The following is a 14,420-nucleotide window of genomic DNA, read 5'->3' on the forward strand; positions in this document are numbered from 1 at the left end:
GGGATGTACAGACATGCTACAATTTTTGTCGAGGATGCCACTTGCAGTGACATGAAATTTGAACCCTCCTCTTTAATTTAAAAAAAAGATCATGTCGCTGCGTTTTTTTTTCGCGGAGTTACAGTAGTTTAAAGTAGACCTTGCATTTTTGTCATGTATTGGCACGAGCGGATGTGGCGTAAAAATGCAAGGGTTACTTCAAAGCTCTGTAACTTTGCGAAAAAAAATCGTAACAACCTGATCTTTTTTTTAAGTTAAAGGGGAAGGTTCAGGCTATATGCCACCGTAAATCGCATCTGCGGAAAAAATTTTTTCAAGTCTGTGTATCTCGTCAAACTTTGCCATTTTACGTACAACAGACATGGCCTCAGATTTAAGAGGTTCCAGTGGTAGGAGTGCATTGTAACTAAAATCGAGACATAGTATCTTAAAGTCAAGACTTCAGGCTTTAATTTAAAAAAAAGATCATGATTCTACGATGATTTTTCGCGGAGTTATCGTCAGTCAAAGTTGCTTAATTTTTGCCCAAAATTTTTCTATGGCATCTTTTTCTAGAACTGTGTAGTATTTTTTTATTTCTTCTTCTGCAGTTATTACATTTGTTAGAACTTGACTATTATAAAGCAATGTATTCATTATGACATACGTCATAGAATAGGTATGTACTTACTTGTCGAGACAACAGAATAGCGGCTGTTTGAAGTGTTTGCAACGCCTTCTGCGGTGTAATATCAGGCTGCTCCTTATTGCCCGTGATTTGAGACAGAAGTCTCGGTAAATTAGCTAGCGAAACCGGTGGTCCTGGAGCATTACTATTCCCTTGTTGTTGCGTTGGTGAGCTCAATTTTCCAGGTGTTTGGGGCGTAGATGGTGGATGTGACGTTAACCGAGGTAATGCTATAAACAATCGTCCATTTTTTATTGTTACTCTCGGGTTCCAAATCATCATCATGTTGTTTATAAAACGGGGCATCATACCAGTGGCCAGCAAAACAGGGCCTTGCGGCAGTGGATCATGTGTACATGATGTGAGAGGTTCAGAAGTTGGCGTGGAGTCACCTGGTGAAATATCCATATCCTGAGCTTGACGCTCGACTCCCCCATCTTCCCTACACGATTCTCGATCCCTTTCTCGTTCACGTTCTCTCTCCCGTTCTTTTTCCCTTTCTCTTTCCCTAACCGAAACGTCTTCTCTACTACTACCACCACCACTTCCACTGCATGAACTCCAATATTCTCGTTTGTCGGACTGACGTGATGATTTACCATCTCGCACACTGCTACTGCTATTTGATCGCGAGTTGGAATGTTTATCGTGACCTGCGAGACAAGAAAATGGAAGATTAAGTATTTAAATTTATGTTGACTATTATTAGGTTATTGTTACCACGTTTTATCATTTATAATTATTGTAATATTATGAGAGAATAATAAAGAAAAATAATTTAATGATGTAATATTGTTAGACGTACTTGACCTAGAAGAATAATCATTGGACTGACGTTGTCGACTATCTGTTCGACTGATCCATTCCCGTGGTTTTTCCCACTGAGAAACTTCAGTTTTACAATTGTAATAATACTTCTTGCCCGATGAACTCATATGTTCTGACCAATCACCGAACCTGGCCGAACGTTCCATTGCACCTCCTCGTTCATCACCGCGTTTGTCCTAAACAGACTGTTCTAAAATTTCCGGAAATGATCGAATGGATAGGAAATATTTATGAACGAATTCCAAAACTTGTTCGAAAAGTTGAAATTACATTTGTCCACGCTGCCGATCCTGTTCACCTATCAACTCTCAACTCTTGAATATTTCTTAACACTTTGAGAAAGGTGTGTTACACTTCTTGTATATCACAACACCTTGGTAAAGTATTAATTCATATATTAATTAATGATATCACTTCATTTGTAAACTTTAATTGATTTCTGATAGCTGTCCATATTGTATTCTTTTAAATTATTTACAGTATTTGATTTAGGAAAAAAACGTATAGGATTGTAATAGTGATCGTTTCCTATTTCATTAATTAATGATATGTATTATTATCAATTTCGTGAGTAATTATTAAAATGTCTTTGTTACTGACCTGACAGGAATTGTGTGACGGTTTTCTCTGAGATGAAGACTCTCTTGATGAATTGGATGATAATTTTAAAGGATGTAAAATCTGTAAAAATGAAGAAAAACTTGAGCATAGTGTAAGAAATGTATTTCTCAGAATGTTTTCTTTTTAAAGAGGAAAATTTCAGGGCTGTAACCATATATAAATTATTTCACAGTCCTTTATGGAAGAGAGAAAAGCTTTTAAATAATTAAATTCTTAATTTATGTCAGATAATGAAATATACAGTGAAAAGAACTTGAAAAATATATCTCTGAAAAATTGATCATTACTAGACTTTGAATCAGTCAAATAATTGAACTTGGAACACTATAAATGTCTTACCTCTCCACTACTCCTATCGTGGTTGGTCCTGTGTTCTGAATCTCTGCTCTCACGGCTTCTCTTGTCTTTTGGGGATCGTGCACAATCTACACATATGCAAGCAAGCATGTTACAGCTGAAAATGTTAAGACACAATCCTGTTTTTATACTGAAGAAAGATGAATTAAGACTTTAATTCTCAAAGCAAAGTTATACAGCCTATTTTGCCATAACTCAGTTTTCTATTATATTATTGAAAGATCTATGAAGAAAGAGAATCTTTTACATGTTATTTTAACTGAAAAACGTTTTAAACAAAGTAGAATATAAAATAAAGTATGGTTTTGTAAAGCTTAGGGTACAAATATTAGCTAGAGTATAAATATTAACTTTCTTTTTTTATTTTTTTATATATTCATGCAGAATTCTAGAAGCCTATGAAATGAATACATAAAGTTAAATAAATTATCATAAGTGAACTGTACTCAATGAACTTAATAGTCAAATGCATTTTATCTATTTAATAGTAAATATTTCTAACATGATTCCAATTCTTACTACCTTTAGTATTGGTCTAAAATTGATTAAGCCTTTACTATCTACTAAAAAGAAAATATACAGAACTTAATTACCAGAATACTTGTCCCTAGAGGAGGATAACTTGTAGTCTCTATTTTCTCTCTCCTTCTTGTATAGGGGCTTGGATGTGTAGCTCCGAGGACTGTCCCTGTCTGCTCCCATGCCCATACCCAAGCCCGTTGCTGGACTGTAAGAGTTGCCATTTGGGGAATCTCGCATACGCCCTTCGTAACGACTGTCGGAGGATGTTGTTGATGAGGAGTAACCACCCTTAGAACTGCTGTACTTTGCGTTCTGCAAATAAGCAAAAACAAAAAAAAAATTACGCGTAAATTTTTTACTTGATAATTAATAATAGCAACAAAAAACATAAACACAAAAGCAGTTTAATTATTAAAAAAAATATATCTCTCCAAAAATGAAATTAACAGTCTTCATAAGACTAACTTTTTAAAAAGAAGGAACAGCTTAATAATAAATTCTCTACAACTTTTATAGAAGCAGAATAGAATTTAGCAAAGTTATATGATTATTCACTGAAATTATAATAAAGAAAATGCCGAATAAAGTATTCATATTACACTTCCAATGTACTGAGTAATTATTGATTTTCTGAAAGTGAGGTTATGTTTACGAGTTCAAGTAAAATTTTTGTCTTCCATATAAAGTAATTGATTTACACAAAATTTAATATTATTTATATAATTCTCAATGTAAATCACAAATAATGCATGAAAAGCAAAAGTATAATTAATGTATAGTTTTAATAATAGTTAATCAAGCAAATAGTCAAGGACAATATCACAGTTAAATGATATTAGCAACATTTTTCAAAAAACACAACTAACTACATTCTTTTTGCCTTAATCTTGTTAGCATAATCTAAAAACCAAATATAACAATGAATTCTCAGTATAAAATGATCGATTGTCACAAGCTTTTGATAAATGTACATGATTAAATATTTGCATATTTGCTTCTATTTCTGATGAACTCTCTAGCTTTTTAAAGAAAAAATTTAGTATTAATTGAAGGAAATTGTATGATATATTTGTAATACAATATTTTTTAAGTAAAATAGTTATTAAATAGTTCCTAAAAAAGGGCTTCATTGACATGTAATGTATAATACGTGTAACACAATTCACGATAAGTAAGCTTCTGTAATACTTTCAGAAAATACTACAAACTTATGACATTCATGCAAAAACCTATGCTAAAACAGCAACCATTTGCAATGAAAAACAAATTTTGCAGCAATTTGTGTGAACTATACTTCATTGTTAATAAATAAAAGAAAAAGTTGAAGATAAACAGAATAAATATAAATACAAACAATGTTATGATCAAACACTATGTTCTGTATGTTGCTATTAAAACAAAAATGAAATAATTGTATCTGATGTTTAAAATACCTTATTTAGACCTAATAATTAGCTATAATGGATGCCCCACAAAATATTTCTATTTCCAATCCTACTTCATTTTTATTCCAAAGTGTCCTTTCAACTATACCCCATTTTAAGTTTTTTTTCTCAACAAAAACCCTTTGAAAGACCTCAGAAGCTCCCAAAACAACAACTAAATCAATTTCTTCCACCACTTCTCAAGCCTGAACCAAAATAAAATGCTTCTACTTCATTGTTTGACTATCCAAATAAAACTATGATGTCCCTCAAGTTCCCATGCTACGCTCGTAATACCGCATTTATTTACATTTCCTGCTTCGTTCTGAACGTAAAATAGACTTCTGAACAGCTTTATTTTCAATTTTACCCATCTCTGGTGCAATCGTATCGTAGACAAATTACCCCCCTCCGAAACCCCCGACACCAATTGCTCGAATGATATTTACCTGATAGGGATGGGCCTGGTGCTTTTCGAAGTACCTGAAATCATACGAGAGAATTGATTAGAAAGACTACTAGACAGCGGACGTTCCTCGATGGAAAATCATATTTCCATCGAGGAAAATCTCCCGCGAATGGCGGTAGTAGTGATGTCGAGTGGGTCGGATGGATGGACTTTGGTGATGAGAGGTGAGGCGAGTAGAGGTTGGTTGTGTCAGGATTGGATATTTGACGGCGGTACCCTACCCATCGTTGATCCTTTGTGGTTTCCTCGCATGCATTACCATCAATGCCGGTGTCTGTGGGAAATTCGCGGCCTCGGATGTTCCCTTTTCGGTCGGTCAATGTCATAAAAACAACATTAACGCTTATTTAACAGTCAACTTTCTTTCTACCCGGACGCCATGTCACATACGTGATCGGCCGCTAGCGGTTATTATAGCTGAACAGTTCAAGCAACGTCTGCGCTTCGCTGTGCAACTTCTCTTTCCAGGGCCGTACGCATACGAATTTCCCTGGGTTCTTTCGTCACATTACCATTCATGTTTCACCGAACTCACACTCGCCTGAACTCTTTTAATATTTATACTAACAGCATCAAACTTGCACCAAAACGTATCGAACTTACGTACCTAGAGTCTGATACAACTGAACTAGGTTATGTGTGTTTTAGACACGCACTGAGAAGAAGATAAAAATTCTCACATGGCAAACTGATCGACTCCATAAAACAGAAAACAAAGAAAAGTAACAAGTAAATGTGACAAATGTATTTCAAAATTCAGCTGACTTCTTCCTAAAATACTGAAATCTTCACTCAAAACTTAAAAATTTGTCAAAAAGGCTTCGGAAATATGTCAAACATTATTCACAGTGCTATCATTTTCCAACAGTAGATACAATCATACAAATTTCCTAGATTATAAAAAATTCCCATACTCCAGTAACAGAACTGGCATTATTGCAAAAATCAGAATCGATCAGTTCGTCCCCCCAAAATGAAAGAATCGAAACGTCAAATGCAAATGGTGCTTCATCTCTATAACGACAATCTACCTCGCGAAGGCGCAGCAATGACTGAAATTGATTTCAATAGACAGATAAAGAACAGAGGCCTTAAATCCGATGGAAAAGCGAGGTCCATGGATTATTGATGCTGTTCGAATGATAATTGACGATTTTGCACAGGGGTGCCTTGGAGGGTGGGGCCGTACCTGTGTCCACAGTTCCGCGCCTCGGTTCCGAAGCGCTGCGCTCACAGCGGCGTTCGATTAGCGTTTACGCGAGGCGTCGCGTTCCACTCGATTTTCGAAGAACTGTCGTAAGTTTCGAGCGCATCGACAGCAGGCGGCGCAGGCCGCAGTGAAATATCCGTGTCGCGTGCGGCTGTGCGCCGTTGTGTGGACGCGAGAAAACCAAAGCGATGAGAAGGCTAATTCGCGACGGGAAAAGAGTGACCATCATCGTGACCGTTTAGTTTCATTTTGTTTGAGGGTATGTAGTAGCACGGCGGTGATATAAGAGTTGAGAGAGAGAGAGAGAGGGAGAGAGAGAGGGAGAGAGAAAGGAGAGTGGGGGTGGGTTCGGTCTCTGCGCCCTCGACGCGTTTTCAAAAACAGGCTCGAGGAAACTTGCGCACTTTCGTTGTTGACTGTTATCCCTTCTGATTTTCTGCATGACGTGCTTCGAGTACGTATCGGCGCATGATTATGTTCAATGATCTTGGCATGGCATGCACTCGGTGCTGAATACTCTATTCAGATGAGGATGATTGTTTCGTGAACCCACTGAGGGCCGAAGTTGCGTGAATGCAACATTTCAATTGGTATTCTTTTTGGCGAATTTAAATTATCGAGATCTGTTTTTTCTGCTGTTGCTGTTAGAAAATGGGATTCATAGGGTAGCTTTACGGTTTTCGATGTGCAGTACACGTGTATTTTTTTTTACAGAAAAATAGAGAGAATAATGATGGATGACAGAGTTGAGGAGAGCTTAGAACAGCTGCATAATGATTCTATTGATGTACTGGGAAATTATGTCAGATTCTCTGAAAGCACATTTCCATGGCTTATAAATTTTAATAAAATAATGTGTTCATCCGTTGGAAGTAGAAGTTTTCAGTTACTAGAACGTTTACTCTCTCTTTACACAGAGTAAGATTACTATATGTAGCAACTTAAAACAGTCATCAAGCTTGTATTTATATAATGATGCATGTTTCAGGAATATTTTAACTAATATAAATACATATTGTGAGAATGCTTTTGATATGACGAAATTGAAGAATCATGTACACAATACTTTAACGTTTTTTCACCTTTACTGGCACGATATTAAAGAGGTACTACATATATATTTGAAAAGTTGCTAAAATGAATTGAGAATTTATCAATTAATTTTTTTTATAGAATATCAGTGACTGCGATTCATATTTAAATGGAATGTCAGTATTATTAGGAATATACATAGATATGGAACTTAAAACTTTCAAATATAACAAGGATTCTTCTTCGATAGCTACAAAACTTCTTTCAGCATTGTGGATATATTTAGGTAAAATAAAAATTGGCATAATTTCTTCATAGCAAAAAATATAAAGACTATTTTTATACAATATGAATTATGGTTTTAGATCATTCAGAGAAGCATATCTTCAGAGTGCTACTTAAACTCAAACTTATTACTAAAAAATATGTAGAAATATGTGAACCTATCTTCAGGTATGTAAATCTTAATAATTATCACTTATTATTCAATAGGAATAGGAATTCTAATTCAAAACAAATGTACATTTCATACATTAGTTTTTACATAAATTTTTCCTTGTGGTAGGATATGTTTTAACAATTTAAGAAGAAATGTAGAATCTCTAACAGATTTAGATTATGTCAGGTATTTACTTGTTTTAAAAATGTGGAAAAGAATCAAGGAGAATCTTGAAGAGAAAAAAAAAGTTAATAAGGTGGCTTTAATGATATTAGGACCTCGTGCACCAACAATGCGCGATGAGTTATCGAAGATTATACCGAAACCGCCTATAGAACAGGATAATGAAACTCTTTGGTTGTTACAACCAAATGTATTTGACCTGAAAACAGCATGCAATAATTATTTAGCAATTGAAGATGCAACATCTGTTCAGTATAAACATATTTTTTCAACAAAGATTTCTGATTTAAATAATTCTCAGAAATCACAGGTAATATCTCAATTTGAATCAATGTCTCTAATATATCAATAAAATATAATTTTATTACATTTCTATTTTCATACTTTTAGATTGTTTCGTCACGTAATATAAAACATACTCAAGAATCTGCTGTAAAATATGAATTAAGTGGAAATGAAATGTGCAATTTAAAAACTAGTTACTGTACTCAAAATACTTCCAATGGATCAGATCAGATGTTCTCAGTAAAAAGAAGGGGTAAATTCAAAAAGCATAAAAAATCAAAATTAAAACCTGGAGAAATAATATTAATTGATTTAACTAAGGATGACGAAAGTTTAAGGATAGGTAAAAGTAAAAATCAGAAGAGAAAATGCAAGAGAAGATTAGAATGGTTAAAAATGATGAAGAAAAAATTTAAAGATCAAAAACAAGTTAATAATGAAGTAAAGTGCAGAAATGAAGTGGAAATTGCAGATGCACATAGCACTGAAAACTCTGAAAATTCTGTGGATAATGTCTGTTTAGAAGATTTACCAATTTCGGACAATAAAGTTAGCGAGAGTACAGAAAGTTGTACTTCAGTGGAACAGGAAACACTTCAAGATAATACTCATAGTCATTCTCAAATCCTGCACGATTACATATGCAACAAAAAAAATAAACAATTAAAGTGCATGTTTCAGCATAAAGAATGTGATAACTGTGTTTTATCACTGAAACAAAACAATATGCAACATAAAAGAGTTTTATCGTTATTAAAGCTTTTGAATGTTGTCGAACAGAATATTAAAGAACCAAAAGCTATATTAGACCTATTTAGAGAAACTAGCGAACAGAATATAATATCTTCTCAGCATACTCCATTTTATAGAAATACAACAGATGAAACTAGTGAAATAGACACTCAGGGTAAGGAAGAATTATTTTCCCAACCAAAAAGTTCCATAGAGACAATACTCTTGTCAAAGGAGTGCCAAAGTAGTATTATAAATACAGAGTCCATAAAGCAAGAGTTACCCACAAGTACAAATTGCAACATGATGGAAGCTGATAATTGTCAGAATGCAGTTTATGTACAGGGTGATTGTCGTTTACAAGATTTTAGATCTATGAACAGTAATAGTTCACAAGTAACAGAAGCTGTAAAACAAGAAGTCTCCCATAATGTTCACGAATGTGCAAGTTGTTGCAAAAAAACTGAAGCGAAGCCTTTCTTTTGCCATAATCGTGTATTTAATGCGACAAAGAGTAAAGACATGACGCAGAATGCAATAGATGATAACAGTATCGATAAGAAGTCAATTTGCGATAAAAATATAATATGCATGTTGAGTGATCTCGATAAGTGCATGGGCGTTTTAAATCGTATAGGTGAACATATAATGACTGTGCATGCAGAAAAGCAGCGACTTGAGTGTTCAGATAAAGCGGAAGCATGTGCTGTTTCTACTACAGTTTCTGGAGATCATATTGCAGAGCCAACGCTAGGTTGGGCACAGAGTATTAATCCATTGACGAATTCAGAAAAGTTAAATAAAATTTTAGAATTATATGGTAAAAAGGAATTCTTGAACATATGCAATATGAAAGATTATTATAGATATAATGAGGATCCCAGTATGATGTTAAATATGTTGAAATGTGAATCGGAAATTGGAAGAAAAAAAGATTTATTTTCTTGTGGAGAAAACCATGTTACTTTCTTTGAAAATAAACTATCTGAAGACATTACTTCTAATCATGTCAAGTCTAAATTAGAACAATCTATTAAACAGGAAAATGGTGAATGTTTTGATGTTGCAATAGATCGATTAGACGACTTAAATAAACATGAAATTTTAATGACAAATAATCAAGCACATACTGATGAATTTTTTACATATAACTTAAAAAATACTAATGAAGAAAAAAGTGAAGATATGTATTGTGAGTCTACGTTACAGAATTTCTCAAAAAAGTCAGATTTAACAAAAGCCGTAGATGAATTCGAAAATATTGATATTTTAGACAGTATCCTAAATGGAGATATAATAATGGAAGACGAACAAGAAATGTTAGAAAATTCACATTCCGCATTGATGTCACCAATCGATTATGATAACTCAAATAATGTATTAAATTGTATCTCAGAATTTGTGTTGCAATCAGAACATACTTATTTAAGTGAAAATGAAGAAAAATACATTACATCAGATATAGAAAATTCTCCAACACCATTGCCTGAAGGAAGTCTTGGCACAACTGGAATATTGAATTCTTTATTAGATTTTGAATTGACAAATATGGATTCTCCCTCAAATGATTTCATGTATTCAAATGTTCAAGCAGTTAATCCACGACTGATAAAAAAGAGTTTTGAAAAGGAAATATTGTATAAAGAAGAAAAATTGTGTGTCGATGAAAATGATGTTATTGACGATGGTATGAATTTATTAGAATTTGATTTGAATACTAATGGAGAAGAAACATGCGAATTTCCTTCGCCAATTAAAAATTTATCTTCTTTCTCTGATCAGTCAAATATTTTAGTCAATTCTGATAACATATCCCCCGAAATGAAAGAATCGTTTCCTAAATGCAGTCTTTCTAGTCCTGTTAATAAACTTAGTACCGACGCTGTGGTAGAGAAATCTTATATTTTTCGTAAAGAAGATTCTATTAATGAAATTCAGTCTCTCAACAATGCAACAAATCGTGCATCGCCTAATACTTGTACTTCCAATGTTCCATCGAACAGATTAATAAATTGTACATTGAGCAAGCAGAACGATTCTCCATTGTCCCACAAGCGCACTCGTATGGAAATAGGAACAAGTTCATTACCGAGGAAACAATCTTTAGACTGCAACCTACTGTCTTCCATAGATCTGATGTCATGTAAAACTATTGCACTTTCACAGTGTGAGGTTCTAGAATGCAAAGGCTCTCTGAAGAGAAGAAATATTCAGAAAGATATAAGACGCAGTTGTGTAGGAAAACAAGATTATATTAAGAAACATGAAGTGGAAATCAACGCACAGTCTAAATCGTCTAAACGGAGATTAAGATGTAAAAGGAAAACCAAAGAAGAGAAAAAAGTTCAAGAAAAAGAGTCATCCATTGTTCAGCCTAATCAGAATGAATTGAGTTTAAGATGTTCACAACTTACTGTCATTAATCCCTCAAACCACCAATCAAGTGAATTACCATTATCGTCATTTCATATGTCGTACCACCAAAAATCACCTCATCTTGTGTGCACTTCTAAGAATATGTATAAACAATTGAAATGTGTAGGCATTCAACAATTGAGGAATATATCTCAGAGAAAGCAACAAATTTTATTAAACATTCAACGAAATTCTACAATGAATACTGTCTTCACGGAAGATTCACAAATGAAGAACTCTGAATACATCATGGAAGATAACATCATGGAAGATTCAAAAATGCTATATGAACCTGTAGAAAAATCTCACATACCAGAAGATAAAGATGAGATTAACCCCATAGCAAATAAATGTGTAACTGAATTGTCAAACAATATTTTTGTTAAGACTGGCACTCAATGGATATTGCAAAACACAGATACAGAATCATCGAAATTTGTTAAAAAGCAAATAGCTGCAACAGATGAGAAAATGCCTCCGAAAAGGAAGAAATTATTACCTAAATTCTCGTCGACTTTAGAAACAAATGCAGTTGCTTGTTCTGTGAATCAGCAAGAAGCACAAAAGAAATATTTTGGTTCTGCAAGAAAAGGTAAATTTAATATGATAATTTTTACATTTAGATTCACTCTAAACATCAACTATTCAAGACATTTACAATTGTTTTCTCTTCTAATATAATCCTACTTTTATGCAGTAAAATTCTTTATTTTTTTTGTTCGCAATATTAAAGTTTATATAACTATAAAGACTTAGAGATTATAAATCTTCAACAATAAGCTAGTAAATGTTTTCTAATATCTACACGGAAGATCATCAATGGAAGATATTTCACTGTTGTGTGCCTTATACTTTATACCAAAAAAAGAGTATATTTTTTATATACATTTACAATATGAGATTAATATTTGTAAAATAAGTTCAAAAAATTTAAACAAAAAAAGCTATATTATTATCTATAAGAATTTAATACTGACTAGGTAAGTTTATTATTTGAGATAACTTAATTAAAAGCCCATTGACTTGTTCTACACAAATGTTTTTTGATAAATTACTTATTTAAGTTGTATATTTTTTTCAGGGTTTGTATGTACAAATAGGAGAAAAAACATGATAGGTGAGTAGACCTAAAACATGTATAATGTTTCTAAAATAAGCCTTATTCATTCCATAATGTAAACAAGCGTTTTAATTTTGCAAAGACATTTCTATAAAGTTTTATGAACTTTATAGAATTAAAAAACGCTGCTACAAATACATTTATGGTTTCCAAAGATTGCTGTTATTGATGAAATAATCATATTAACTTTAAACAAGGCCATAATTGGTTAATGTACAAATTTCGATTATATAAACGATCATGATAATCACATTGCATTAAAGTTAAAAAATGATAATTGATAATAGTTATTGTGAAGAATTAAAGTTTCACATATTTTTACTGCTCTAATGAAGGCAGGATCTGCACAACTGTAATGTCTTTGTCCTAACTCATAAGAACCACATTATTTTATAGTTATAGGATTAATGTAAATGATGATCATTTTATTAGAGATCTCTCTTTTTAATTATCAGTATTTTAGAAAATTTCCGTAATTTTTACAAACAGCTTTTATCGTGAATTAAAAGTCAGATCAGATTTTTTTTATTATCTGTATGTGAAAATATAATTCTATCTCTTGATATTACTATATAATTATCTTTGATATAAAAAGTATAAGTATACCTTGTTGACTTTGAAAATAAAAACGTCGTTGACTATAGCACTATAGACTATATGTAAAAGTCCTATTGTATTCTTTAGTAATACATTACTTCCGAAGAATTTTTAAACAACAGATTATTCTTATGAGAAAACTTTCTATTTTTAGTACAAACAAAAATACATATTGTGATTATACATGCCCATTTAGGAATTTTACTTTATAGGGTGAAATTCTTAATCAAGTATAGAGAATAATTCCTATGATTACTTGTATCTTACATACCTGATTCTTTTTTAATTTTTTCTAAAATATTCAATTTATGAATGTACATAAGTGTAAATATTACAACAAAGTATGCTTTTAAACATAATCTGTATAAGAAAGCACTTCAATGATCTCTTTAGCAATCCTTAGAGTATATACTTTTTAATGTTTTAGTTGTTGTTGTTTCACTTATATTTTGAAAGATTATTGTTAGGTTTTTTAATCATTAAAATTATCAAGCTGTGAGCAAAAGTTGTTTAATATTTCTTTTATAATTTTTCTATAATCTCATGTGGAGGCTATTATTCATTACTCACATTTATTTTAGACAAAGTGTCATATAGTATTTCTTAAAAGTTATATCAGAAGATGTATACTACCAAATATTTTTTTAAATTAGTTTAGCATAACGTAAAATGGGAAAATGTATTAAAATATCAAGTATTAAACAAATAGTCTATGGTTCTAAGTTTCTGGTCTTTCCATAATGAAAATGTTACATAATGTCCAATTTTATAAGGATTGCTCAAAAAATACTACCTATTAAAAATTAATGAAGTATATTATATAACACATAAGAAGTATAATTGATCATTAAATTTCAAATAATGAATAAAAAATCATATTCTTATAATATCCCAAATATAAAACGATTTTTTTTTTTAATTTTTATGCCTTATCGATAAAAAAACAGCATTTACAAGCAGTATTGTATGATATCGATAGATGATTCACTTTAAAAGGTTCTATTTTTTAGAGCAATCTTTATTCAATTTCACTTCATTTTCTGTGATTAATAACAAAAGAATAATGTAATCAGAAATATGTATATTAAGTTTTTTAGAGTATTGATTGACTAGTTTTAGTCGACAGACATTTCCATTTGATTATTTTTCTTTGAAATTTAATGATAATTCTTGTATAATGTAGAAATCAAATTATAAACTACATAACGAGATTGTTACTTTTATACTATTACTTTTCAAGCAATTATAATACCATACGTGTAAATGCCACGTAAAATTTAATAGTATCTTCAAAAAATAATATTACTTGAGATTAAAATCAAGAGAAAATTATTCGCCTATACTTCACATAGAAATGCAATAAAAACTATTTTATATCTCGAGAATTGTAGACAAATATATAGGTATAATAGCGCGAATAGCCTTTTGTATTTTGTAGAGAGCTGTATCCCCGTTGAAATATTTAAGAATTGGATTTAAGAAACATTTACATCATTATAAGAAAATCGCTTATACCGAA

At 32.0% G+C, this 14,420-nt stretch overlaps 2 protein-coding genes and 1 long non-coding RNA gene across 10 annotated transcripts in view; 2 read left to right on the forward strand and 1 right to left on the reverse strand.

The window, feature by feature from the left end:
* The window catches only part of Wcy (WW domain-containing adapter protein with coiled-coil wacky), a 38,523-nt gene that overhangs the window by 2,425 nt on the left and 21,678 nt on the right, over positions 1-14,420 (reverse strand). For 2 of the 6 annotated variants that reach the window (XM_076392603.1, XM_076392602.1), the window contains exons 1-8: positions 5,105-5,280; positions 4,869-4,902; positions 3,067-3,307; positions 2,456-2,541; positions 2,096-2,176; positions 1,473-1,671; positions 979-1,320; positions 671-897 (exon numbers count right to left, since the gene is read on the reverse strand). In XM_076392603.1, the coding sequence (XP_076248718.1) occupies positions 671-897; positions 979-1,320; positions 1,473-1,671; positions 2,096-2,176; positions 2,456-2,541; positions 3,067-3,307; positions 4,869-4,902; positions 5,105-5,214 (1,320 nt within the window). In that variant the 5' untranslated portion in view covers positions 5,215-5,280. Of the gene's footprint in view, positions 1-670; positions 898-978; positions 1,321-1,472; positions 1,672-2,095; positions 2,177-2,455; positions 2,571-3,066; positions 3,308-4,868; positions 4,903-5,104; positions 5,281-14,420 lie in introns of those variants that run through there. The other 4 variants (XM_076392605.1, XM_076392604.1, XM_076392606.1 and 1 more) reach the window with 3 other exon arrangements.
* LOC143188389 (uncharacterized) lies at positions 6,220-12,066 on the forward strand. 3 transcript variants are annotated; one of them, XM_076392600.1, is made up of 8 exons: positions 6,220-6,357; positions 6,813-7,016; positions 7,087-7,204; positions 7,272-7,416; positions 7,496-7,583; positions 7,696-8,062; positions 8,143-11,776; positions 11,918-12,066. In XM_076392600.1, the coding sequence occupies exons 2-8, from the start codon at positions 6,829-6,831 to the stop codon at positions 11,938-11,940; spliced, it is 4,563 nt and encodes a 1,520-aa protein (XP_076248715.1). In that variant the 5' UTR covers positions 6,220-6,357; positions 6,813-6,828; the 3' UTR covers positions 11,941-12,066. The 3 variants fall into 3 exon arrangements, with proteins under 3 accessions (XP_076248715.1, XP_076248714.1, XP_076248716.1); XM_076392599.1 differs by having other exon boundaries at positions 8,143-12,004; XM_076392601.1 differs by lacking the exons at positions 6,220-6,357; positions 6,813-7,016; positions 7,087-7,204; positions 7,272-7,416 and having other exon boundaries at positions 7,528-7,583; positions 7,845-8,062; positions 8,143-12,004.
* LOC143188393 (uncharacterized) lies at positions 12,004-12,847 on the forward strand. Its single transcript, XR_013003518.1, has 2 exons — positions 12,004-12,164; positions 12,266-12,847. It is a non-coding gene; the product is annotated as an uncharacterized LOC143188393 (long non-coding RNA).

The sequence above is a fragment of the Calliopsis andreniformis genome, chromosome 2, assembly GCF_051401765.1.
Source record: "Calliopsis andreniformis isolate RMS-2024a chromosome 2, iyCalAndr_principal, whole genome shotgun sequence".
Taxonomy (NCBI): domain Eukaryota; kingdom Metazoa; phylum Arthropoda; class Insecta; order Hymenoptera; family Andrenidae; genus Calliopsis; species Calliopsis andreniformis.